The sequence below is a fragment of the Phallusia mammillata genome, chromosome 7 (genome assembly GCF_965637545.1).
Source record: "Phallusia mammillata chromosome 7, kaPhaMamm4.hap1.1, whole genome shotgun sequence".
NCBI classification, from domain to species: Eukaryota; Metazoa; Chordata; class Ascidiacea; order Phlebobranchia; family Ascidiidae; genus Phallusia; species Phallusia mammillata.
The window spans coordinates 5,638,405-5,665,706 of record NC_137258.1 but is presented as its reverse complement, the minus strand read 5'-3'; the positions used below and the strand labels follow the sequence as shown (position 1 = coordinate 5,665,706).

Genomic DNA, 27,302 nt, shown 5'->3' with positions numbered 1-27,302 from the left:
AAGGGAATAGGCAACCAAACAACTCATGGCCTTTTGACTTGTAAATTAAGTTTTCATGTGTGGTCTAGCACATTTATAAGGAAATTTCCTGAAGCAGAATAAATGCCGTCAGTAGGAAAATTCTCAAATTTAAATGTTGGACCACCCTTTAAAAACTTCAGGATATGCCCATGGTGTGGTTTCATCACTAATACCACAACTTACAGGTGTGGACAAAAACTTAAAGTAATATGTACAGACACAATTGGTAATACATTTATTGCATCACTATAAAAAGAAAGTGGACAACTTTAAGTAAAAGGTAAAAACAAAAGTATTAAGCCAGTAGGGAAACAAGACACTATCTATCACAGTTTTCCATCACGTTTCATTTTTGCTTGTTCCTTGGCTAGCTCCTCTCGAAATGAGGCGAAAAACCCAGATCCCTGAGGTGGGGCATCAGCAAAGTCCGTTATTTTTTTCTTTACTTTGGATTCCATTTGGTTTGCAGAAGATATGCCACCAGCCTTTAAACATTTTATGCAAATATATAAACCGTAAAATTTTGGACTGGGTTTGGAAATGTTTGTTTCTTTTCTTACATTCCTTGTGATAGAAACAAACATTTGCAAAGTACACCAAATATTGTATTAATACACCCAACATTTTTATAGTTTTTGTGGCATAATGTTAGAAGGAGCTGTATTTATTGTCTCCGCTTTGTTTAAGTGAATTTAAGCACAAGGAGTTGGCTTGAGTAATATGATGCTTAAGTTATGTTCATAAAATACATAATGTTGCTCCATTGCTTTAAAATGATTTAATAAATTTAAAAGTATGCATAAAACATTCTAGTTTAAACCAGTGGTTTTCAACCTGTGGGTCGGGACCCCAAGTGGGGTTGCCTAAACTTTTTCCAGGGTCACTATAAACTTAATTTATTGGGGTATAAATTTATTACCAAAATATGATATGTTTTTGTTCTATTTCGCAACCTTTGCTCATGTTTTGCAGTACAGCTTGGTAGCTCATGTCACAATCTAATAATTGTGATGTAATGATCTTTATAAAACACAAGTTGTCTACCCATTGTTATGTGATAGAGCCCCACGAATGACACATTGTGTTCAAAATAATACAGCGGGTACAGGTAAAATACATAAATTTACTGATTTCTGCAAACTGGTGAGCTTTAACATGATCAGATTGGCCAAATTAAATGAAACTTTTAGGTTCTAACAATTGGGCATACAAATGCACGCTGGATGCTAATATTTAAAGTCTAAATTTAGCGGGCATATTTACATGAAAATACTTTCGGATTCGTCATTACTTCAAACATTTTTCTCCATATCTGAAAAATGGGGTCGCATGTAAATGCTGAATTAATTTTATTTTAAATAGGGGGCGCTTTTAAAAAAGGTTGAAGACCGCTGGTTTAAACAACCTGTTTGGATTACAAACATTGGTATAACAAACTTTTGGTATAACAAGAATTCTGTAATTATAAGCATGTCACCCTGTTATGGTGACACTCCAAATACATGCATATTGCATGCTGTATAGTTTCACAACGCTGAGTTTGTGCCCACAGTCCTTTGGTTTTGGTGGAAACAAAACCATTATTTATTGTAGTCAATCTGCACTTACTTGTTTGGGTAGTTTTTTTTTATCACCCACATGAAGTAACTTTGTTTTACTGGTGTTATCGATTTAACAAATATTGCCTTTAAGGTAGATGACAGTCTTAATGTTAAGTATCATTGCAGGATCAAAGAAGTTTGCAAAAAGTTGCTGTAATTGGGTGAACTTTTGTCAATGTAATGTTAGCATAAGGCAGCCAAATAACATGATTTTTTCAAACGGTTGTTTGGGCGCTGAATTAAAGAGTCGTAACAACAACAAAAAAATAATAAACCGAGCAAAATTAAAGGTGAATAATTTTACGGAGGTTCTTAGTTTCTGGCCAATCGCACGCTAAACATTGCTGAGCTCAGTTCTACATACACATACTTACCGTTAATCTTGTATACAAGCCCACAGTTATTTGAGCAGCTCTTCGCATCAACTTTGTTTCAGACAACTGTTCTATTAGTTGTGCATTGTTTAAAATTAAACCAAGCAATCTTCGTAATGGCATAGTTACGTCGTTCAATTTTAACAAAGTGTCAAAACTGCAAAAAAAGATCTTTTAGTTGCCTATTCGTAAATTTTATGGCGATGACTCTGACCAGAGAGACAGCATAGTCATTTTTGACATTGGGGAAATCCCCGATTTAAACTTTCATTGCAAATAGAAATCCAGTTAGTTGTTCCAATGATTGGTTGTTCCGACATTTAGTTGTAGATTAATACTGAAAACCTTGATAGTCACTTGTTTTTGTTTGTTACAAGCCCGACGTTACAATGAATAAATGCAACACCTGCAGCGATATGGAGTTACGGGGACGTTCAAATTTTATGGCGGTGTCATATTCAGTTTTAAAAGACACTTGGCAGTGTATGGTCATTTCTTGTTGGTACCGTTTTCCAGCGCGTGTCAATCTGCTTTTCGGCGTTATCAGACTCGGCGATTATTCAAAAAGCAATCTTCGCAACCAACGCTGATGCCTGAGCTTGGAATGAGCAGAAAACATCGGTGAAAGCGATTATCTATAAGCAAGGTTGCCATCGACATGGGCCCCAGAATAAGAACCGAAAAATACGAGCCATGACATATCACATGCCGTAATTTTCGCCGGAAACAATCTGTTCCAACAACTCCTTGCTCGTAGAAATTAGTTTGTACATCCCACAACAGGTCAGGTCCTGATTCAAATTTGCTTGCAGCAGGGATTTTCAATTTAGGACGAATCTTGGAAATAAGGACGGTATGGCAACCCTGCCTATAAGCGAAATATTTTACATTGGTTTCACTACAAACACTAAAATTTGGTGTGGCAGGAGAGCATATCTCTTCGCACCGTCCGCTATAAAAACGTGCGGTAATGGGCCGTTGGCCGAATGGTCTGGCGCGCCTGACCCATATACAGACAAGGGAAACCTGTTTGAGATTCGTCCCCGGGAGTGTCCTGGGTTCGAACCCCGTGAAAAAAATGGTCCAGCGCGCCTGACCCATATACAGACGTAAAAAAACTGATCGGGATTCTTCCCCGGGACCTTCCTGGGTTCGAACCCCGTGAAAAAAAACTCGCCCCTCAACACAGTTACAGATGTCGTCGAGAGCTCGTTGAATTCACCACAAATACAACAAAATGCTGACTACCCATACCCCGGCACTCCAATTTCAACCGACGATGTCATGGGTAAGCAATACTATCGACAAAGCGGGTCTAATTAATTAGCTACATAGTATGATCTTCGCCAGGCTAGCGAATCGAGCGACCAAGTTTCGTCCAACAGTCTTGTGATGCGCGAACTGCGTATCGATTGTGGGTTTCAACTTGGCAGCTTCCCACATCGAGACAAGCACCAGACTCATGCTTTACCACACCTCTATGTCGCTCACGTGACTGCCAACTATTCAACCGTGTCAAACGTTGTGATCATGTGATTGCATTGCAATGTACCCACACACACAAAACCCACAAACGGAAGTTGGGTGCATCTATTGAAATAGCCCAAATTTTAGGACTCGAGTGAAGTTCGTTCTGGGTGGTTTCGGCACACGGAACGTCGGCTCGTCTCCAGCTGGGACAAGTCGAGTTGGCTTTGTTTGCAGCGTCGGCCTCTCAGTTTGCTCGAGAGGATCGGTGCTGGGCCTTGTGCTCGGCACTGCTCCTCTCTTGTCGCACGTCGAGGTGTTGGCGTTGCCCGCGGAGAGAAAAGGATTATTTTATACTAGCGTTTTTTTGCCCACTTGCGCTGCTGCTCCTGTTGATCCTGCTGCTGCTGCGCGGCGTCATCGACGATCTCTGTAAAAAAATATTTGAAAGACTTTTTTTCGTAGCGCCAGCAGCGACGATGATAAATGAAAGAGAAAAGTGAGAGAGTTCAAGGCTCTTTTTTCCGAACCGAGCCCGTCCAAGGCCAGCCAATGCGGGGAAGCAAAAGCATCCCGCAAGGCGGTGGCTTCTTGAACAAGAGAGGGGAGCAACGCTGGAGCAAATAGCCCCAGCATTGCGGCCTCCCTCGTCCAAGAGGAGCGGAGCGGGTCCTTAGCTTACCAGGAGGCGATGTTACTTGCGCATCGAAAGCTCTACGTCACCGCTAAGCAAAGCGCAAAGCACCGGTTTAGCAGTGACGCATCGAGCCCGCCCGAAGCACCAAGACTTCACCTCCTAAAGCTAACAGAAAAGGAAAAAATGCCCCTTTTCAATCCTTTTACGCAACTTCTGTTTGTGGTTTTTCAGAACCTACTGCAATCGGTCGTACATAAAACGTTTTATTTCACCAGAAAATGAATGGAAACGAGACATGTATCGACGTGGCATAAGTGGTAGTAAAACGACGACGAGATGTCGCAATTGCGCGGGCGCGCGCTCTTGCACGCCCGACGCAAAACCGTCGCCATAACAAGACATCGTCCCTACACGACCGTCTAGCGGGCATTGGTCCTTTCGTTTGTGGCGTTATCGGTCAAGACGACTCAGCACCGAAGCACATGTCGCGACCAAGGACGCCCAACAAACGGGAGAGTTCCTCGACGTCCGGCCTTGGTTTGAGCCCTGAACATCGGTGGAAGCTAAAGCTGGACGTCGAAGACCACCTGCTAGCGCGACAATTTGTGTTTGTGGGCTCACCACAAACACTCAAACATGCGATTTGGCCTGACAAAAGCATCGTCCCCACACAACTGTCTATCAGGCATTGATCTGTTCCTTTGCAGCGTCAGCGGTCAAGACGACTGAGCAAGGAAGCACAAGTCGCGACCAAGGACGCAAGTACATCCAACTAACAGACGAGTTCGTCGATGTCCTGCCTTCGGTTGAGCGCGGAATAATGTTTCAGTTGTCGGCTTGACGTCGGCGACCTCTTGAAGCGCATCTCTTTGTGTTTGTGGTTTCATATGTCCAACAGCAAGCCTTCACTATTCCCAGTATACGTTTTCTGTGTTTATCCAAACGTTAAAAACAGCTTGCAGGTTCTTTCCACGTTGTATATTCTGGCGCAAGGGACGTCGGCCCTCAAAAACTTTAAAGCGCACTTGACACAGCATAGGCCTAATTTGCTTTTGTTTCAAACCTACAAACAATTGTTTAACATTTCATGAAAATACTGAAAGACCAAATGTGCATGTCTGCATATCCGCACATTATAAATGAATGTTTTGGTTTGGCCCTATTCTTGTTTAGGGAAATTCCCGGGTGTTTTTGTAGATATCGTGATAACATTAATGGTACACGGGTGCTGGCACTGCTGTCTAAAACTGCGAGCCGTTTTTTTCCCACTTAGCCTTAGCTTACACCAGGGCAGCTTAACCACGTAGTTCACTTAGTCCACGTAGCCATCCTTTAGCCCGCTTAGCTTTCACTAAGACCGCTTAGCCCGCGTATAGCCAGCGTAACCCGTTTAGCGCGCCTAACCCGCTTTAAGCCCATTGCCCTGGTTTGTTTCACTAAGCGCTCGATTAGCCCCTGTTATGGTGTAGGCCAGAGGTTCTCAATCAGGGCCCATGACCCCCCAGGGGGCCACGAGCTGTGTTCCGGGGCAACACAGGTGAGGAGTGGATTCACCAGCCACACACAGTCACACACCCACTAAAAACCATTTTCTTTTCAACCTGATTCCCTAATTTAATCGACTATTTCTCTATATTGAGGTTTTTCATGATTATGGATTCTTGTTTGCTCAATTCGACCAGTTTAAAGCCGAAATTAGTACCGAATTCCAACACGAGTATGTCATTTACATTTTTAAGGGGGGCACAGGTCCTACAGGGCTACTTGAAGAGTTGAAGGGGGCCAAAAGGCAAAAAATACTGTTACGGGGCCCAGAGGCCCAAAAGTCATTATTAGGGGGTCACCGGTCCACGAAAGGTTGAGAACCACTGGTGTAGGCTGAGTGAGGTAAGCGGGCTCACCAGTTAAACATCAATTATATATCAATTACACAACCAATTAAAGGAAAAATAAATGTTGCTTTTCCTTTGAATTTAAGGCTGTTTGCAGTGGTAAGAAAACACAAAAATGTCAGAAGCTGCTATAACTGGAATGGAAGCATCTGCTGCGAAAATTCTGACCCGTGCTATTGAAATGGAGCGACATGGGAAATACCAAACTGCACTTGTGTGCTACCAGGAAGGCATTGATCTTTTATTAGAAGTCTTGAAAGGTGATGTAAAACCATCATTAATTTTTAATGATGATGATACAGTTAAGTTAAACTTGTTTTAGCGGCATATTAATTTGAATAAAAATGTTCGTTCTTGTTTTTGATAGTAATAGCAATAATCATGTTGTTGATGGACTGGCAGAGTATCAACTACTCAGGGTTCCCACGGGCTTGGAAAACCTGGAAAAGTTATGAAATTCAAATTTGTATTTTTAAGGCCAGGAAAAGTTTTGAAAAAAGCCAACTTTTGCTCAAGTCCTTGAAAAAGTATGGAATTTAGCAACTGTTTTACCCTGAAACTGCCAAATAGAGATAGGAATTTCAAATTACGTAACATATTCATTGCAAGTATGGTAAATTGGCTGCATCTACCAAAGCCTCTTTACTAGTTTTACTATGGAAATTGCTCGATTTTTTTCGAATAAGGTTATGGAAATTTGGGATTTTTTTCTTGAAAAGTTTTGGAAAAGTCATGGAATTTATAAACAAAAATTGCGCAGGAACCCTGACTATTATTTAGAGCATTTTTAATATTGCTGTAACAAGCCAAGTTGTTTTACGACCAAAGCGACATTATTATTTTAAATCTGGTGTTAAATTAAAAAGCTTTCTTTATTTACAATCTACACATAATCCACTCTAATTTCATTGCTATTCAAATTGAGGAAGTCGACTACTAAATGCATTCTAACTTCAGATGCAAGGCAAATAAAACAAACCAGTTTTTAAAATGAAATAGGTTTTAAAATGATTTTTATTTAAAACACAGTATGTATGAACTGAAAGTGATTATTGATTCTTTTCAATCAGCAATGTTTACCATTTTTTCACATTGAAAAATGTACAGCTTCAAAAGATCCCAACAAAAAGAAGCATTACCGAAGCAAGATTGAAGAATATATGACACAAGCAGAAAAGGTTAAAGTTCTGCTTGAACGACTTAAACAAGAAGGGAAATACCATGAACAGCTTAAGATTGAAGACAATGCCACAGGACATGGATACTCTGCTATATTTTCACCGTACATGGATGAAACTGTAGTGGAAGTTTGGATTGAGGATGCTTACATTCGAAGTTACCATCAGGTTTGCTTCATAATTTGCCATTTTACTCACTGTGGCCAAAATAGTGCTAGTAGTTATACACTGTTTTTGCAATGTTCCGGTTTTGGATGAACTCAACACTGTTTAAAAACTTACTTTTTTGTTTTTTTGAATCAGTGCAGAAACGTTTACAAACAAATCTGAAAATATTGTTTTGCTTTGTGCATTTCATACTCTTTAAAAACATTTTTATGTCAACAAAAAGTTTATGTGCAATAACATATTCAATACCAATCTTTTTTTTGAAACAATATATTTAGACTTAAGCTTCCATGGTTAGTTTAACCCAGTGGTTCCCAACCTTTTTTGTTACATTCCTCCCTTCTCCAATTTTCGAACTATTCATTCCTCCCCATAAGACGAAAAAATACAAAATACAAAATTATAGCAATTTAAAATATCAATTTATTTCACATTACAGCTGAATGCGAAATTTAGTCTTGTTTGCGTTCTGAAAGTAGTTGTATACGCGGCGCAGTTCAGCTAAAATCTACACACGACAATGATATGTAACTAACAATCTAATTTCATTACACATACTGTTTACTAATTGTCAACTGTTCAGTTTTTAAGCAACTAAGCAACAGCCAGACTGTCAAAAAAACGAAAATGTTAAAACAATGGACTTTGCTACGACAATAATCGATTATTTTAAGCGCATGAAACATAGCATGCGGCCGTATTATATAGAAGTAAACCTTATAATTAGGGATGTCTATTTCAGAATCCTTTACAACCGGTTCCAAATGTGAACTGCATACAAATTATAATGGACATCAATGTATACACAAAAATATTCTGAAACATTTCCAATGTAAATGTTTTTTACAGTTTTTATGAAATTCCTCCTCTGAACTCATAAAATTCCTCCCCGGTTGGGAACCACTGATTTAACCATTACTTATAGAATTATTTGTGTTTTTACAGGTTAACAACTTCCTAAGGTTCTGTGAGCTACTTTGTACTCGCTGTGACAACCTAAAAACTGTGAATCTCTCCACTTCACCAGATGACAACAATTCTTCAAATCAACAAGAAAACATAGCATGCATTGCAAGAAGTTTATCACATCGAGGCATTATACTGAATGTAAACTATGTATCTAATCTTCATGACAGAGAAATCCGATTCAGTAATGGATGGATTATAAAAGTTGGCCGTGGTCTGGACTACTTTAAAAAAGTTGATAAGTTTTGCATTGGATTTCATGATATGAACCAAAGGCCTTGCCATTCAACAACTGTTGATATTTTCCACTCTAAACACACAAGAGATAGGTGACGAAGAGTGATTTTGAAAACCCTATAGTGTCTTATATGTTATTTTGAGGTCCTCTATCTAAAAGGACAGATGCCAATGCTTTTTGACAGAAATTTTTTGAATTAGGTTCTGTTAACTGTTTCTTTAGACTCCATATGTATCAAGATTACCCCTTACATTTTATATCTTAATAAATTCTTTATTGTGTTTTTTCCTTTTTACAAATGATATGTAGCATATTGTAATCGATAAGTTTTCAAAGATTCTGCTTTTCGGCCTACTGCTGAGTCTTTTCAAGAAATATGTTATTTAAACTTTGTATAATCAAAATTTGTGATAATTATGTTTCTATGTAAAAAAGAACAAGTAGTGACTATTTATACACCTTTCCAAATATTCATTTTTGTAATAAAATGCGTTTCTAGCTCCACTCTTCACACATTCTTCTTAATGTTTTTTTAGTTTGCAATAAAGACTTTGGACAATACTTTACTCAAAAACTCATTTAATAAAGGAGTGACAGTTTCGTGGGCAGCAAGTAAAAAGGATGAGTTAAGCAAAAACTTGTGTTAGAGAAATATGTAAGCTGGAGTAAGTGCATTCTTACAGAATCGATATAAGAAAACAAAATATCCAGGTTTTACTGTAGTACCCCGCTTAGAAGCAAAACAAAATTCACAACATGCACTTTGGTTTAAAGTTTATTGCAATACGCTTCACCAAGCATCAATCTAAGAGTAATTTAGACAGACTACAATAAATTCCACAAACTATTAGTGATGGGACGAGTACCCGGTACTCAGTATCGAACGATTTTAGTGGTATCGATACTCGTACTCGGTATCGAAATATTTTGCCTCAATTTTTGATACCGAAGGGCGGTTTACACCATAAGAATAGGGCAACTTTTTGCCAATATTTGCTTTGGACAGCACAAAATCGGGAAAAAGTTAGCCAGGTGACGTATATTTTTTCACTTGGAGATTACATTTTTCTGCATGCATGTGTGCACGCCTGAACCCCGGCCATGGCAGATAAATTAGCCAGTGATACACAACTAAGTACAACACTATTTTTAAGTACTCGGTATATATATGTGGTACTCATACTCGGTATTCGCTTCAAAACCTGGTATTGTCCCATCACTACAAACTATACTCAGGTGATGAAATAAGAATACTTTCAACGAAAAAGCAAATCAATCAAAAACTGCTTGCAAATGTATTTGCTTAGTGAAGAAGTTTGAAATGCTTTTTTCACATTGAAGGGTTGAACTGTACCATATTGAAACAGTTCACTTGTTGGCAGAAAACCAAATGCTTTCTACAAATCACTTGAACGCAGCAAACAAACTTCAAACATAAATTAATAGACTTGACAACAAGTCAGGAAATACATTTGAAAAAAAAATAACATAATTTTGTGTTGGTGCAAACCCATAGGCAGTTTGAATTTGATATTCAAATTGAGTCCCTTTCACAAACCTAATCATTGGTCAACACAAAACCGTTGAAAAAGGAACCATGCAAAATTCAACCATGTTTTTCAGAAACATCTCAGTAGGCAGTGTGGTAAACCTACCATGTCAACATATTATCAATTCCACAAACTACAACTTTCCGACTTGTAACCTGCTGAAGACATTTATTAACAGACAACACTGATGTTAACTAAAATGTAAAAAAAACTAGGATGCATTGCCAGAAAACAAGCATCTTATACTGAGAGGGCAGCAGCATCTTGTGGAATGGTAAGAGCAGGCGAGCTTGCATTTTGTTTTGCTGCAAGCTGCCTTTCCAATTCCTCCACCTTTTTGCGAAGATGGTCACGGATTTTTAGCAGCTCTTTGTGCCTCTCCTGAATCGGCTCCTGCGATAAAAACAGTGTTGTAAAAATTAGAACTGATTACTATAATTATCATGTGTAATTTCTATGGATGGGCTAAACCTCCAAGTGTTCTGTTTGGTCAAGCACTGAGCATCTCACAAACACTTTACACTGTATTTTTTAAGGTCCCTTATGTAGCCATCAAGGTCCCTTCAGAATAACATGTGATGCAAGTCAGTGCTAAGTGAAACTTCTATAGTTTTTAGAGTAACAACCGCACTTATTAAATGCATGTTTTATTCCATGATTTTCATTGTCACAGAGGGTGGGAAGGTTGAAAGGATGTTTCCTTTAAAGAACTTTAGGTCAACATTTTTTCATTTGTCATAAGTCTCAGCTAACTCATGCGCCTGCTTGGCTAAGCACCAAGCATTAAAATTTTAATCCTTGGTATCGAGAAATTTGGTTCTGGCTCAGTTCACCCAAACCCTAGTAATTTTACTAATGCAAGGCATTCTGTCGATGATCAAAACATGGTTTACAAACCTGCATTTTCATCTTGGGATTCCAGCGAGCGTAATAGCCTGCCCAGAAGTCAAGGTGTCGAACAGCAGCAATTGGAAGCAGAACATGGTTTTGGTAAGCAGATACATAAAGTGCATTTAAATAATCATCTCGCAAAGACATCACAAGTGACCACAGTGACTTGGTTTTCTTTCGCAAATCCTGAAGAAGTTACAAAACACCTTGGTAATTGAACAAAAAGCAGTTTTTTCATAAAGGATAGGGTTATTTGTTGGATATAACATGGTCTATGTTTGGACTTTCAAAGTGGATCCTACCTTCTAACATTAACTTGTATTAATTTAATTAAATATTGACCCAAACCAGGAATTATGTGCCATACACATCATACACTTTAGGTCAATGATTCTCAAACTGTGTGCCACGGTACACTGTGTGTCGTGAGAGACTTTTAAGTGTGCCGCGAAATATTCCCTATTTTAAAGTCCAGACACCCTCTTGTGTTTTAGGACTCTATGACGAAATACTGGTGTGCATGGCAACGTTTTAAAGTTCATATTTTAGTTATGCACCGTTATCCACTAAAATAAAATTGAAAATGAACACTCTTTGAACAACTTTTGTTATGTCAATGTGCAAAGTGTGCAGCAAAAAAATGTTTTTGGTTTATTAATTCGCGGCAAGCTTAGAAAGTTTGAGAACCACTGCTTTAGGTAGAAAAATATTGTTTGCAATAGATCCAAATACCGCACAAGAAGAGTCAAACTGTAATTTGTATTATTGCCTTTTCAAAAATATCTGTTGCTGATAAAGATTTTTCCAGTTTATGGTCAGTTGCAATGATTTAAAAAACTTAAAGGTTAACAGAAAAGGGGTAATTTTCTGGGACTTTATCTAATACCATCACCAAAAGAGTAACATTTCTGCCTATGCAGTGTGAGTGCGACTTAAAGTTTACACCTGTTAAAAGAAATGGTCTTACCTCTTTTTTGCGTTCCCGCTCAGAGTTATACAGAAAAGTTCCATACAAACATGAATACAAATGGTCAAGGATTAGGATAAGGAACTGCTCGTTGAACTCAAAAGCGGTTGGGAACTGTAGACAAAAATTAAAGACATATTTTTTGCATGTGATGTCATTGTCTTTATTTGTAGTTTGTGTTTTAGACAAAAAGTTGTAGAAAGATATCGGAATTTGAAAAAAATACAAATGCCATACTGTTGACTCATTTTTCAGGCATCTAAGTATGAAATGGGAACAAGGAAATTTGAAAACCTTGGAGACAACAAAATAGGCTGGCTGTCAGAGTCACTTCAGGACGTTTGAGTCACTTTCAATGAGTAAACCAACAAACCCAGAAAACAATGTCAAGAAAGATTTAAAATAACGTGGGCTGATTCATCATAAGGCCACATTTGAAATAACAACAAATCAACAAGACATCATAGTTAAGTCACAATTTGCCTTTCAAAAACACATAACAGACCTACAACCTTAAAGAATGTCAGACTTGGAATTTTGCATTGACAAGACTGTATTCAATGCTGTTTAAAAGTGGTTAAAGCCATTATACAAGGAAGCAAAGATAAAGTTTCCATGTTAAATGTATAACAATTGCATACAACAAGAGAATAGATTGAGTGAAATATAAATCTATTACACACATCTACATGGTTAATATGCTTTAACGCTGTAACTGACCTGTTGGGTGATTTGCCAGACACAGTCAATGAATTGAAGAAACACTGGAGAACGTTCAGAGTCTGAATGGTTTTTATCTCCATGGCCAATTCTTTGTGCAAACTTGTGGCCAAAACTTAACCATTCTTTCTCAATAAGGACCTAAAATACACACCAGGACATTATCAATGGGGCTCTGTTTTAGTTTACAAAAATAAGAACACATAGCAAATCTGTATTTTACAGCTGAACTTTTAAAAGTAGTGCTTAGTGCACCATAAAAGGGGCATGATATTAAATGTAAGGTATTTTAAAGTGATATTTCACAAAAAAATGAACCAAGTGTTGAAAAGAACAAAACATTTACTTCCAGGAAGTAAGTTTGCTCAGACAGACTAATCTCCCAAAAAGTTAGGCATAGGAAAAACATGTTTATGGTTCAAATCTTAAAAAAAAAAAAAACATTTGAAATTTTACATTCACCTTTATTTCAAGAATAGAAAGAAAAGTCATAATTTGCACATTTTTGTAAAGTTCTACATCGAACAAAGTCAAAAGGACCTACTGTCCTTCAAAGAGCCTATTTAGCTTCTATGAATAGGTTAATAGAGTTTGTTCTGTCACTTTGTTCATACTTACCATAAAACCTTCAAGGGTTCTGTAATATGAGTCAAGCATGATCATGGACAATGATGTAAGCTGTGCAGTGCGATCCCAACCGTCACTACAATGCACAAGCACAGATGCTTTTCCACTTTCGATTCTGTCAGCAATACGTGTGGCCGCTGCTAGGATAACCTGCATTAAATAAATGTGTTGGTTAACTTAAACATATGTATACATATATATATTAAACCGATCAGGATTAACAGCATTTATGTGTTAAACAAGACTAGTTAATCTGTAAGAATCACAAACAATATGCTGTATCTTATTACAGAGCACTTCACTACATAACAAACAATTTAGTAAAGGATTTGTATCATTAAAGCATACAGGTTAGCACAATATATATTGACTAGAGATACATATTGCTTTTGAAACAAAATTTGTCCCATTCCAGATCACAGTCATTGATAAGTATTTAATGAATTTAGTTGCTACAAAACCTCAACACTTTATTAACATGACATATAATTTTTGGGCTTGGGTGTTTTTTATGAGGTATTTAGCAATGTGTCTTGTATACTTACGGAAAAAATAAAGGTCTTGCATTTTAAAATTTGTGTTTGAAAATATGACAACCTTTATTTTAAAAATTTAAAATCTAATGATAAATGCCCAACATGTCAGTACAATTTGTTATGTGTCAGATATAGATTGTGTTGTGATACAGTATGACATGTCTCATATCTAAATAAAACACAAATTTGCATGCTGGAAATTTTAACGTTAAAAACACACCAAAATTGATAAATAAAGGTGTTAAATTATGGCTGTTTGATTGACATGATTTTTGTCATTTTTGGACAAAATTCTATAAATATGTATTTTGTATCAACAAAACCAGATCAGAATTGCTTTTTTAAGGACCTTGCAGTTTATGGTTGTGTTGCATGTGTAGCTGACAAAAATGATCCAAAACTAAAAAGACTAGCTTTTTATTGACAATAATACATTTCCCTTTTGAATGGTGGAGCCAAGTTTTACCTTTGAATGGTGGAGCCACTGTGTTTGTTCCAAATTTGACAACCAGTGTTTGTCATCATTAGGATGTGCAAGAAGACAAGCGTCTTGCAATTTTCTCAATGATTCTCTCATCACATGGATGTTGTGGATGTCACAGAAGAACAACTCGGAACTTGTATAAACGTCAGCCTTCTCATAACCTCCACCTCTGGCCTGAAAATACAATGACAAATTCATTTTCAGAATTTCCAAACAAAAATTTAGAAGTACCCTGATTTTTGTATATTATTGCCAACTAATGCATAAAAACTAAATAAAAACTGGAAGGGTGGCTTAGCACATTTTTTCATTGCACATACACTATAACCTATTTTAAAACATTAATATATTTCCTCTGCTTATTTTATATGGTGTCCAATATTAGCCACTGTCTTTTATAACCACAGTTGTTTCTGCAGGCAGAAACTCATGGGTCCCCACACATGCAAAGTTGAAAATAATGCTTTTCAAGAGATAACCATGAGAAAGTCGGGTGTTGTAAGGTAAAACACAGTGATCGGCACTGGGCTTAAATAATAATACTATGTAGAGTAATACTATGTAGAGTAACTATACAAATCAGATTCACCCCAGATATTGTTTGAAGTATGTCCTATTTAACAGCCTTTTTTAAGAAGAAGGAGTAAATAGTGGCATAACAAAGTAAAACAAAAAATAGACACCTATGAATAACAAATTCTATAAACTGTCCAATTTTCATTCAATTTGAACGTTGTTAAAAGGGTCACCCATTTTAGGGGCCAGTTGGTTAAATTGTGGTGCTACAGGGCAAAACACAACATTTGAGGACTTAAAATAGTATGTTCAATAAACTTGGCAAATTTCATATAATTAGGACGTTTTTTTAAAAAAACACTTATTTTAGGGGGCTAGTTGAGTAATGTTGGGGCTACAAGGTAAAACACATCAATCGAAACCTACAAATAGCTAGTCCACATGCTACCTAAATTTCAGCCAATTGGGAAAAAAATACCGGACAAACATTGGGAGAAAATACTAATTTTAGGGGGCTGATGGGGTAAATACTGGGGTTATCAACAAAAACAAAGTGGGATGCGCATCTACACAACTATATTTACCATATGTGTAAATTTCATCCAAATCCATCAAACATTTGATGGAAAAACGAGTCTGATAAACTTTGGGAAGAAAATAAAAACAATAAAAAAACAAAAAACAATTAGAGTAAAATCAATATGTGTCCCCTTCAGGGAAGGGGATTTCAATTTCTAAACTTTAAAACACAAAAAGTTATAAAATAGAAAAAAATCAATGCATTTTTTGATAAAGTAATCATTTTCCAAAAGCAAAACACACAAAAAGAAAGCATATTTTTTAAAACAGAAAATATTTTAAAATGGATTTGCAGAAAACTTCAAAATCTATTTTAAACTGTGTAGGCATAGAATGCTGTGGAAACTAAAAGGAACTGAAAGTCCTATGCAAGAACTTGCCAAAAAACCTTTCAAAAGGATTTTCCCATAACAATAAAAAAACAATGACAAACCAGGAAGTGGTCAAGAATAGAAGAAAAAAATTGAAACCAACAGACGTGCTCTGCATCAACTGTGCCACAAATCCAACTGTGTATGAATGACACAATCAATTATTGTTTATTTATTGCACTAGTCCTTATGTGCTCATGTGACTTCATATTAATGTCAAATGTTATTGTTACAAAAATTTAATTACAATCATGGGTTTAAGCTTTCTGAGTTTACAGCTTAAGTAAAATTAACCCTGCAAAGTTGAAACACATGTGATTAATGTAAGTGTCATAAGTAAACTACATGTCCTGTATTATGTAACACACGAACATTAAAAACTTCAGGATGTACTCATATACTTAATAAACTCAGTTATATGACATGTACAAATTATGAAATTTCTTGGTAATGCTCAGAAAATCAGTCAACCACTTTTTGCAACATTTTACAGCAATGAGAGAAAATGTGGTCATTCTTATGTTATGAATAAATCATGTGCAAATCATGTGAGTGAACCTCTATCGCAACATACATGATAACGTCTTTAAGTTTCACAATATCATGTAAGAAACCGTAAGTTTAAGAAATATGCTATTGGTTGAGTTGTTGCAAAACTTGTTTAATGTAAATTTTCCAAGCTTTAAAGCCATTTTTCAAACTTTTTTACCCCACCTATGAAGTAATCAAAATTTCATTATCTTTGGGCACACCTGATGCATTGTTTGCGGACCAATGGTTTAAAGTTAAGTGCTATGGTTATGAATTATCACAATGAATATATCAGCAAACTTGGCTTTGTATCACTTCAAACATACTGTGTCATTTTTTTTTAAATATAGCAGCTAAAATCACATAGTGCTGTTGTAGATTATATATATTATGTTGGTTAAATACTCCCATTTTAACATGTCATATTATTTTAGTTACACAACTAGTAAGTAAAATATCGTACATCTAAAACAATATTTGTTGTTGACACATCCACCATGTGATCATTTATCCAAATGTTGTTGTAGCAAAGGTGTAGATTTCAAAACTTACCACATTAGCTACAGCATTGGCTTGTGGTCGAGCATCAAATATGAGCAGCTTGTGTGCATGGGGGTTGGCATCGAGAATTAACTGAATGTATCTTTCATCGTCTCTGCTCTTTTTGCCACTGATTCCGACCAGAGGTTGGGCACACCGGGTAATGGTGGCCTAGAAATTGCAATCATACACTTTCACATGCTTGAAGAAACAGCATATGGCAAAAGGTTCACTGACAGGTACTTGGTTACATTACGTACCTATAATGTTTTCAGTAACAAATGCACTGGATTCAATTATTTTAGATCAGGGGTTCTTAATCAGGGTATGGGAACCCCAATGTTATGAAATACCAAAGTCTGTTTACACAAATGTTTTCTCAATTTATTGCAAAATAGTAAATAAATTTGAATATGGGCTTAATGTGAGTGCGCTGAAAATACAGTTCAATTTAAAGGAATTTGCACATCCATTTAACATATTAATCAGGGGTAAATGTACTTTTACAACAAAATAATATATTTCTGTTGGTTCTTCTTGATAAGGGGTCTACAGACATTTTTTGTGAGGACAAATACGGTTAAGAATGACTGATTTACGTTGTTACAAGTCAAACCAGGTATGCTCGTCCAAGCAGAATGGTAACACAGTATAGTATTTTGCTTAAATGCCATGCCAAAAAACTACTTTCCAATGGACAGCAAATCCATACCTGGCTTTCTGGGTGAATCCATGACAATACTGGTATTCTACCTCGACTACGAAATTGTGCAACTTGTTTTAAATCATCGTCACTTGCCGCCGCAGGCACAACAAGCTAGAAAATGTACAAAGGTATTTAGAAGGTATATATACACACAAGATTTGCCATAAAATGGGATGCTAGACAAAGTCAGCAACAGTAGTTTTTATGTCATGTCCTTTTGCCACTAAATGTATGTTGTCCAACTAAAACACAAAAAATAATGTGTAAAAATTGAATAACAAAAAGCAAGGATAATGTCATACCAAATGTGGATATGTGTCACACAGTTCATATTTGCTGTTGTGTTTGGTGTATCTCCATCCTTCAATGGGCATTCCCAATCTCTGATACTCAGTCTTTGCACTGTATGTTGTCCAGCCATTTTTGTCTTCTGCATATTCTTCTTTAAAAAGGCAAGCAAAGAATGGCTGAAAAGAGTGTTTAAAACCATTAAGGGGTTTCGATGTAACAGTATACACATAAGCACAATTTAAACAAACTGATGTATTTTGATCATTACATACATTTTTGGCTAAAATTTTAAATGTGTATTATGTAAAAAGTACAGTTTTATACCAGTGCTCTGTAAAATTTTCCCATTTTCTGTTTATTAACAATAAGATTATAGTTCAGGCTCATAGGACATTATTTTTAAACCAGGATAACATATATAACACAATGTCGGGTTAACAATTTAACAAACAAGTGTGCAAATTATATGTACAATATATAACATAAAAAACATTTACCAGTTTGTTGCTGGCAGGAAATGACAACTCCTGAAGCTTGTCATGAATTGTTTTCCTTTGTCGATTTTCTTGCCTCATCACAAATCGCAGAACTCTAATATCCTTGCAAAACATTTCCAATCCATATGGATTTCTGCCATCAGGATTTCTTGAAGAAGTGGTGACTCCTCCTACTTTCTCGATGCGACTTATTGTACACAGAGGAACTTCCACAATACACCGAGTATACTGAAATAAACATGGAAGTGTTTGTGTACATTTCTATCACTTTCAAGAAGAACAGTCTATATTCCGCTCAAAACACAAAGACTTGGACAAGTATGAACAGCAAATGAAAAACCATGTCCCTTTTGTAAATTGGTAATTCCCTAAGGATTAACTAACAAACTTCCATTTGCAAAGTGGGCTCAATTTAAATCAGGGTGTTAAAAAAATAGAATCTACCCAGGAATTTTGGCCTCATTGTTACCCATCTTATCATATTCTTGATATCGATCTCATAATATTCATCTATTAAATTCCCATCAAAAACTTGGAACATACCAGTTTAAATAGTGTACATAAGGCTAGGTTCTACAGACCATGAACTGACCTGTTCAGTTGTTCCTTGGTAAAAATAAAGCTTGTAGTTTGTTACAACCAAGCGTCCAGTAAGAGCTCCCATATAGGGACAGAGATATGTGACATCCTTTAAAAGTGCGACACAAACCACTTCTCCAGGGTATAAGGGGACTCCATCAGACTTTGTAGTTAATGTTGATTCTACCATTGTGTCTGCCTGTAACCAACAATGTTAATTACTATTTACTGATAACAAATTGTTTAAGCAAAAAAAAAAAAAAAAACTACAACAAAACCAGCAAACAGCTCAACTGGTTTGGAAAGAACTTGATTACTGATAAACAGTTGTACATCTCAGTTACAACTAAAAACATTACTCATGCACATATAGTTTTTGTTGTCTTTTATCACACACCCACTTTAAAAATCACATGACTCAAACAGATGTTACAGAGAATTACAAAATAGTTTTTTTATGGATAGAGATTTCTACCGCAAGTTATGAAATTAAGTAAATACCTAATGATACAAACAAAAAAACAGGCCTAAATAATGAAGCACAAAATTAGCAATAAACCATTCAGAAATGCGCTAATTAATGTTAAAAGTTTCAACATATTTTTTACATTAGTCGACTAACCAAAGTTACTTGCCTTTTGTGTACTTTCTGGTGACTTCGAGTTATCCATTGGAGTAAGTTCAATGCACTCAGGCATAAGAAAGTGTACTTGGGAGGTCGCGACGTGAGTACGGTACACTACACTCGAAATGATGCTACTAATGTTATAATAATTTACAACATTTTTTCACAAAAAATGATGCATTGCGACACCGGTATTCCTATAGGTAAGCCGAATAGAAGCGGGCAACGTAATTACACGAAACAAACAAATACTTATTTAAAAAAATGAAACAAAAACAAACCAGCTTTCCTTGTGCTATGCATTTTTTTCTTAACACCCCCCAGGCGCCCATAGACATCACACTTTTTTACACTGATTGATGTACAAAACAAAACAAATCAGCTAACAGCCTCTTTAAAGCAGAGGTAAACTGAGTTTTTTTTAAATCCGACTTCGACTCTTTGATAATACTTCGAGGTAACAAACATGTTTTCAAGTTATTGATACCAAGTGCCACATTTGTAACGATAAATAGCGATGCTGAACAACTATTAACACTAAAAACAACTATTGCGAAAGCCGACGAGAACGAGCAGCCTAAAAACGTCAAATGTAACAATCTAACAAAATTTTGTAACACAATCTTAGTCGAATGCAAAGTATAATTTTTGCGTTTTATGTGCGTTCACTTTAGGGTGCAGCTACTAACGTGAGAACTCAAATCACAAAAGTTTGCGAAATATCGATATGTGGCGCAAAGGGGAAAGGAAAAGTATTTGAAGCAAATGTGTGTAAAAATGCTGATGGTCAGGACTATTAGGGTTGAGGTGATGTTTCATAATAAAAATAGCATTATAGGTTAACTAACTAAAAACTATTTCACTGGAAAAGTTTCTAATCCCACAATAATTTTGCTTTTGCTCCATCTACCGGAATTAAGCAAACATTTATGACTTGAGAGAGAAGAACGTTATTAGTAGGGATGGCCCGATAGTACTGTATCGGCGCCGATACCCGATGCTTCGAGCAGTATCGGTACTCGTCCTTTTTTTTAGTTTTTTTTAGACTTTATCATGTGTAAAATTGAAAATGAAAGGAGGCAAAAAAACAACAATCATCGGCTGTGATGAAATATTTATAGGACCACATTTAAAAAAACGCGTTCGTTTTGGATTTAATGAAATAATATGACCTAATTCGCTACAGCGACTTAATAACGACTAAATTGAAAGCTTAACAAAGGAAATTTTCCTGCATTAAAATGTTTTTAGGTCTGCCATCCAGTAGTGTTGCTTGTGAGCGATTATTTTCTGTTGCTGGTAATATTGTGTCTCCTTTAAGAAACCGTTTGTCACCAGAAAACGTAAACAAACTTATTGTCATCAAGCACAATGTGTGAATAGATAACTGATTACTCATTTCAATTTCTGATTACTGTAAAAAAATGTTTAGTGCCAGTAGTTTAGTGTTGTTTCTTGGTGTTAAGACTTAGCCTAAATGGTGAAGTGTTTTGTTTAAGTGATTTATTATACTGTGTGCGTTGTTAAATTAACTGTGATGGTAAAAAAGCAGTTAATGTGTTAGACTCAGTATGTTGTTATATTAACTGTGATGGGAAAACACATTACAAATACATCAGTTTGAAAATGTTGTTGCTTGTTTGCAAAGTATCGGGTATCGGATCGCAGTACTTTTGGGGTAAAATATCGGGTATCGGTATCGGTTCAAAATATTGGTATCGGGCCAACCCTAGTTATTAGCTTTACATTAGTTTTATACCCATGTATTGGTATTATAGTATACGCATTAATTTATTGCAAAAACAAAAACTAAAATAAATTAATAACAGACACAACTAATAACAGGCAAGTATGCGAAACTTTTTCATATAATTGTTTAGCAAAGCAGCAAAATCATGCGCGGTTACATGTCGTTTATAGTTTTATGCAGTTAAAATATATCATGCTATTTGTTTGAAAAAAGTGCAATCGTTCAAACCCTACGACATATTTTATTACCTAGCTACGGTCGGTGGCCATTGAACTCATACTGCACCTAACAATTATGTAATTGCGGTTGGTATGCCTACGAGAGCATAATTAAACCATAAAATTGGTCTTCCTTTAGTTACGCTTTCCCTGATGAGCGAAAGGGCAGAAGAGGCCTTGTTTGGTACTGAAGGCAAGTTACGCAATGCACGAAGCAGAACTTCCAGTGCTGACATAACGACGACGACGGTAGCAGCAGCTTCTGTTTTGATCACGTGTGCGTCACGGTCGAGTGGCAGCAGGAAGGAAACGGCAAGCGTCGTTCAGGCCCTGCGCTTGTTACGTCATGACAGCACCAACGCTTGCTTCCAGTCGCATAGCGGATTGTCGTGGTTGTTGTCTAAACTTACAATAACTTAAAAGCAACTAAGGAAGGTATTACTTTGTTGTTAACGGATGCAAAACGAGGGGCATTCGATTGCTAATAAAGACGAGGCTAAGAGTTGAAGTGTACAGAAAAACGTCATTTGCTTTGATTTACAATCCTGATCTTCAAGTGCAGAAAGTTAGCCGTATGTTTGGAGCATTTCTAAACTTGTCCTTGCATGGGCTCATTGGGTTGTAAGTCTATAAAACCGAAGTTTTTGTTTTCGCGAGCTGGAGGTTTATGTATTTCGACCATATGAGCATAACAAGTTACCATAAATACGGACGTTTGAAGTCTTTACAGCATTTATATGTTAAAATACCACTTTTAATCGACAAACAGCTAATCAGTAAGTTGTGCCGCCAAGATTTCCTATGGTCCTTGGTCTTAACTTTGGAAAAGTCACTGCACCATTTTAATCTCAGGGGACGAACTTTTTGCGCGACACCAGTTATAAAAGCGCTTTAAGCCTCATATTCTTATCGCAGAACCCGTCTGCCGTTGTCAATGCTGATTTAGAGCCAAAGGTTTACAGTCCAATGTACAGTACGACGTGGTGTAATAACGACAGCATGTGTATTTGTTAGCTTAAAGGTAACGGTTTGTTTGATAGACTTTTCTCATAGGCCATGGTAGCAGTGGTTTGTTGTTGTTTTTAAATTATAACCACCCACCGTCACAACAGTTAATGGGAAAAAGACGTGTTAGTCTACCACTGTTACAAAAAAACTTTTATGTAGGCTGTTTCTTTTAACGAAAGCAACAGCATTTCGAGTCTTTGTTTCATTTGTGTAGCGGTAAAATGTAGTGTTAAAACATTGCAATACATATTGACCTGATTTATCAAGTAGGTGGAACATGGAAGTAACCCTGGTGCTTCAGATCTTAGTTCAGTACAAGTAGCTCTTATGTGTTAGGTTCAATATACATGAGACAAGCAAAGACCAAAGGCTAACCAAATGGCGCGTTTGTTCCTTATCACATCATGTTTGTTTACTAAAGGCAACCAAGGAAGAAAGTGAAACCGATTAAATTAAACAACGGTTTATTAGCGGACCCATACAGTTGCAGATGCGGTGATCTTTATGTATACACTATTATGATGTTAGAAATGATATAAGGCACGTTTAGAAGCTTGTACGTCCGGCTTTAGACAAAAACGTAGCAGTGATATTGACTTGAAATGAGCCGTGCATCTCTTAAGATTTGTTTACATTTGTATCGATTAAAAATGACGTTGGATAGGTTGGTTTCTGTTAGATTTGTATAAAGGCCACGTTATATAAACGTGCCGATTTAGAAATGTTTCTTGCGTTTAACATTCGAGCCGTACCTGTGTGAAAATTGCGAATCTTTGAAGTGTACCTTAGTTGTAAATGCGCAATAAAACTGTTTTTTTTTTTTGGTGTTACGAAAGACGTTTTTACACATGCCTACTCACTTTACACATGACAAATTTTGTTAATCCAAGATTTTGCCACCTGAAGCTTAAACGTTACTGCTCTACCCCGAGCAGGAAAGGGAGTTGACTAAAAAAACGCTAAACATTCGAAGTGTGTGGTTAAAGTACTTTGTGCAATGAGTGAAACCAATGCCATGCCAATACATTTGTGAGACGTGGGTAGTGAATCAACGTAATAAAAGGCTTAGTAGCACCTTTTAAAGACTTTGATTGTTGACTACATTTATTGCATAAACCCCAGTTTGTAATTGTAGACATGTTTGTTTTTTAGGCTTATCATGATTGTATCTGTATTACTAGGTAGGCCTATCTGTTCCTGGTAAAATGGGCCTACTGTAAGCCCAGTCGTAAACATTACATTTGTTTTTATTACGTGCTCCAAAATAAAACACTGAACTGTTATTACTACACGTAAAGGTTTGTCTGAGACAAACAAGCGCAATGACTTAATTATGCTTCCATATTTATAAGCGCACTGATTGTAGGTGTAAAGTTCACACATTGCAATTCCTTGTTAGCATTAGTGTACCTAACCGGGTCTAGGCTAACAAGGAAGTACTGTTACATAGATTTGCCTATGCTAATATAAGTCTACTGGCAGGGACATTACTGAAGACTTAAGTTAAGTGTTATGTACCTAATTTCACTTAGTAAAACAATAAGGGTTAGTACATATGGAGGTTTAGCACATGGCAATGAAAACCTGCTTTAAAAAGCAAACATTGGGAAGAAACTTATCCAAGTTTTAAACGCATTTAGTGGACACGTTGGGTTAAAATATTTTTTCGAAATAAATAGTTTTCGTTGAAACACAATTCAATTGTTTTGGAAAAGCTATAAGTATCTGGGTTACAACTAACAACAATCTGTACAGCTGGGTGACAAGTAAAACGTTTCCGTGTCAACAACGAAACGAAAGTTTGCATAGTGACACGTGTTTAGGTCAAAGAAAGCTTGTTCCAGTATTTGCTTATGATTTTTACATGCATTCCCATTAGGCGTTTAGGCCCACGCTAACGTTTAGCTGTGGTCTGCGCTTTTTGGATTTTAATGAACAGCATAAACCACGTTGGTTATTCAACGATTTTTTTCTGGATTTTACTGCTCGTTTAAGAAATGATAAGATAAAGTTTGTTGCTGTGCACTGGTAGAAAGCGTAAATAATGAAAAGCTTTAGATCCAATGAAGAAAATTCTACCTAAAGCAGCTTTACAAAAATGATTAATAAACATTATCACGCCATAAATCCTAGCGCAAAAAGTGTGAGAGTTAAAAGAGGAGGAAAAACTATTGGTGTAAATTTTCAAGGATTTTTCAAATACAGTGCCAATCTATGCATGCTTCTTTGCAAACGTTTGTGCACAGAAATTGTAAACAATAAATTGCGACAATAAAGTGACGGTATACGTCCTGCTTCACGCAAACAGTTTTGTTTTCAAGCGGTTTGCGTTTGATTGCGCGATACCTCAAGCAAGGTTTGTTAGTTATTTTTTGGGTGCCTGACAACAGTTTGTAAAACAATGATACCTTAAGGCCAATCCAATACCCATAAATGTTTTTTATTTTAGTGAATGTCCCCAAGGTGAAATAAATATATCTAAACGTTTCGGTGTTTTATATACCTCGTTAAAAACGCTGTACTCGCAAGACAATGTCATTTGATATACTTTAGAAAATAAGGAACGTTGGCAAATATTATGGGGTTGTAAACCTGAGTACTGCTGTATTCTTGAACAGACAACTAATACTAAATGCACAGTAGGCTATATCTGTTTAAGGACAAAAGAAAAATTAAACAGTTCAACTTTTGGCTTCTTGTATTTGAGTGGTAAGATTGTAGCTTCCGCTTTGCAGTTTTGTTCGAGAGGCTTATTGCTCATGCAACATAGAATGGGTGACAATTCGAAAAGTACGATCTGTACGATGCATGAGATGAGTCAACAAAACGATTTTGCATGATTAGGGCATTTTCCAGGAGTTTGAACTGCAGGACAGGCAAAAACAAGCGTCACTGTCCTATTTATTGCAATGCTTATGTTTTTACTGGGAGCAAAGTGGGCGTAAGTTTTGTGGTGATTATTCTGGTTTGCCACAAAGAATGTGGTAGCTGAATTGTATAGCAAAGCATCGAAACACAGGAAACCACGCGTTTAGTGCTTGTGTGCATTAAGTTAGCTACTGCTGCTGTCCGAGCTTTCGAGTTTCGCGAACTTAACCACTTCCAGTCGTTTATTGGCTTTACCAGCAGATACTAGCTGTTACTTTATCGATACAGATCATACCTACAATACAGACATGGGTGAGAGACTGACGTCATTATTGTATTTTGGAAGAAAGAATTTTTTTGAGTTGACACAAATTATTTCTTGTCTTTTCATGTTTAAAACATCTTCTGTTTAGTCCAGCGGTTCCCAAACAGGGGTCCGTGAGGCCATTTTGGGGGGACCGCGAAGCGGTTGAAGTAATTCTATAATCTTATTTGGCGTCAGTTTGTGCCACTAAATACGTTTAAATCAAAGTAGAATTGAGAATCAACTGTCTTCATTGCTTAACAATAGCCTTTATTGAATGACAACTAACAAAAATGTAATTGTTCGCGCACAATTGTAGTGCATTTGTCTTGTCTGTGATGTCACAAGCTGTGTTTGGATGACTTTTATGCGCAATTTTGCATAACTAGCTAAAATCCTGAAATCAACAGTCGTTTTTATGAAATACATATTTAGGCTCAAGGACCGCGAGCCCTCAAAATAATGGCAAAGGGACCGTTTTGAAAAAAATATGAAAAATTTTGGGAACCGCTGGTTTAGTCGAATAGGTAGGCGAAGCGATCAAAATGAGTCTCCATTTCAAGGAATGACAGAATATGTTTTCGTGTAATAATTCTGTATTAGCCCAGCAATCTGACTCCATTGGCTAATACAAGACGCAAGAAAACAAAGATTGTCGCTTAATAAACCGCTTTTGCACATTGATATGTGTATCTTGTGGGATACGTAATAGAAGTAACAAAGAAACATTAAATTCGTTGTAGGTCACAGCGTTGGCTTAATTTGTACGCAGGCAAATTGACCACCACAACCTTCCGTTATTTAATTTGGTAGAGATAATAACTGGGTTGAAAAGTTTCTTGTTTACTATGATGTTTTCTTGTGTTGCTACTATGAACTGTGACGCCGACATAACGTATATTCCACCAGTAACCTGCATTGTACGAAAATGAAACCAAACCAAGTGCTTGTTAGGTTATCACTTCAATCGTTCCATCTTCGATTTGGAACTGTTTGTCGTAGATACTAAACCTATACACTGTTTGAAACGTTTTTTCGTCAATCCAAATGTCTTATCTCTACCGTACCCTTGGTTGCCAACTTGTTTGTTACAATTGTGTTGAGTCTACATTTTAGCCTTCCAGTTGAAAACGGACTAAAACATTTAGTTTATTTCTACATTTATTGGCTCTATTTAAAAGCATGTTGCATTTGTGTAGCATGTATGTTTATGTGAGGATTTTCAGACTATCTATCACAGCCAAGTTGTTGGCGGACGATGTTGGATAGCATTGGGGTATTAACGTTCTATTGTGTAACAGTTTTGGAAGATATTTTCTAAGAGCGTTCGTGTGTTGAATAATACAGCATTGTGGCAATGTTTCTTACGTCATACTGCCTTATTTCCGCATAGCTGCGACAGCTTACCAGCAAACGCACCATCACATGCGATGTAGCTGAGAAATGGCTGATGAAGCAGTTGAGAACTAAGCAGAAATTGAAAATGTTCGTACCGCTTATTAATTTGTAAGGTTTCGATCTCAGTACAATAGATACGTTTCTGTAGCACCATGTAAATTTTTAACATTTGTTGGACTTTGGTAGGCTACATGTTCTTTATGG

General features: G+C 36.6%; 3 protein-coding genes across 3 annotated transcripts; 1 reads left to right on the top strand and 2 right to left on the bottom strand.

Moving 5' to 3' along the window:
- Positions 1-239: 239 nt before the first annotated feature.
- Positions 240-2,202, bottom strand: LOC145237651 (uncharacterized). The gene is made up of 2 exons (XM_080100593.1): positions 1,997-2,202; positions 240-506 (listed from the first exon to the last, which is right to left on the bottom strand). The coding sequence occupies exons 1-2, from the start codon at positions 2,117-2,119 to the stop codon at positions 348-350; spliced, it is 282 nt and encodes a 93-aa protein (XP_079956719.1). The 5' UTR covers positions 2,120-2,202; the 3' UTR covers positions 240-347.
- A 3,621-nt stretch (positions 2,203-5,823) lies between these two features.
- On the top strand, positions 5,824-9,108 carry LOC145237801 (MIT domain-containing protein 1-like). The gene is made up of 4 exons (XM_080100790.1): positions 5,824-5,987; positions 6,079-6,252; positions 7,100-7,338; positions 8,284-9,108. Exons 2-4 carry the CDS (start codon positions 6,108-6,110, stop codon positions 8,635-8,637), a joined length of 738 nt encoding a protein of 245 aa, XP_079956916.1. The 5' UTR covers positions 5,824-5,987; positions 6,079-6,107; the 3' UTR covers positions 8,638-9,108.
- Positions 9,109-9,301: 193 nt separating this feature from the next.
- Positions 9,302-19,828, bottom strand: LOC145237800 (phosphatidylinositol-3,5-bisphosphate 3-phosphatase MTMR2-like). The gene is made up of 12 exons (XM_080100789.1): positions 19,559-19,828; positions 18,941-19,122; positions 18,349-18,576; positions 17,863-18,027; positions 17,567-17,671; positions 16,867-17,025; positions 14,300-14,491; positions 13,289-13,447; positions 12,671-12,811; positions 11,951-12,064; positions 10,990-11,169; positions 9,302-10,485 (listed from the first exon to the last, which is right to left on the bottom strand). The coding sequence occupies exons 1-12, from the start codon at positions 19,623-19,625 to the stop codon at positions 10,333-10,335; spliced, it is 1,845 nt and encodes a 614-aa protein (XP_079956915.1). The 5' UTR covers positions 19,626-19,828; the 3' UTR covers positions 9,302-10,332.
- Between the last annotated feature and the right edge of the window lie 7,474 nt (positions 19,829-27,302).

Excerpts from the sequence above, each read along its gene's own strand:
- LOC145237651 (XM_080100593.1), bottom strand. The coding sequence starts at position 2,119 with ATGCCATTACGAAGATTGCTTGGTTTAATTTTAAACAATGCACAACTA. Across the intron at positions 507-1,996 it reads GCTTGTATACAAGATTAACG|GCTGGTGGCATATCTTCTGC; the intron begins GTAAGTATGTGT and ends AAATGTTTAAAG.
- LOC145237801 (XM_080100790.1), top strand. The coding sequence starts at position 6,108 with ATGTCAGAAGCTGCTATAACTGGAATGGAAGCATCTGCTGCGAAAATT. Across the intron at positions 6,253-7,099 it reads TTTATTAGAAGTCTTGAAAG|CTTCAAAAGATCCCAACAAA; the intron begins GTGATGTAAAAC and ends AAAAATGTACAG. Across the intron at positions 7,339-8,283 it reads ACATTCGAAGTTACCATCAG|GTTAACAACTTCCTAAGGTT; the intron begins GTTTGCTTCATA and ends GTGTTTTTACAG.
- LOC145237800 (XM_080100789.1), bottom strand. The coding sequence starts at position 19,625 with ATGCCTGAGTGCATTGAACTTACTCCAATGGATAACTCGAAGTCACCA. Across the intron at positions 18,028-18,348 it reads TTCCTGCCAGCAACAAACTG|CCATTCTTTGCTTGCCTTTT; the intron begins GTAAATGTTTTT and ends CACTCTTTTCAG. Across the intron at positions 12,812-13,288 it reads GAACCCTTGAAGGTTTTATG|GTCCTTATTGAGAAAGAATG; the intron begins GTAAGTATGAAC and ends TGTGTATTTTAG.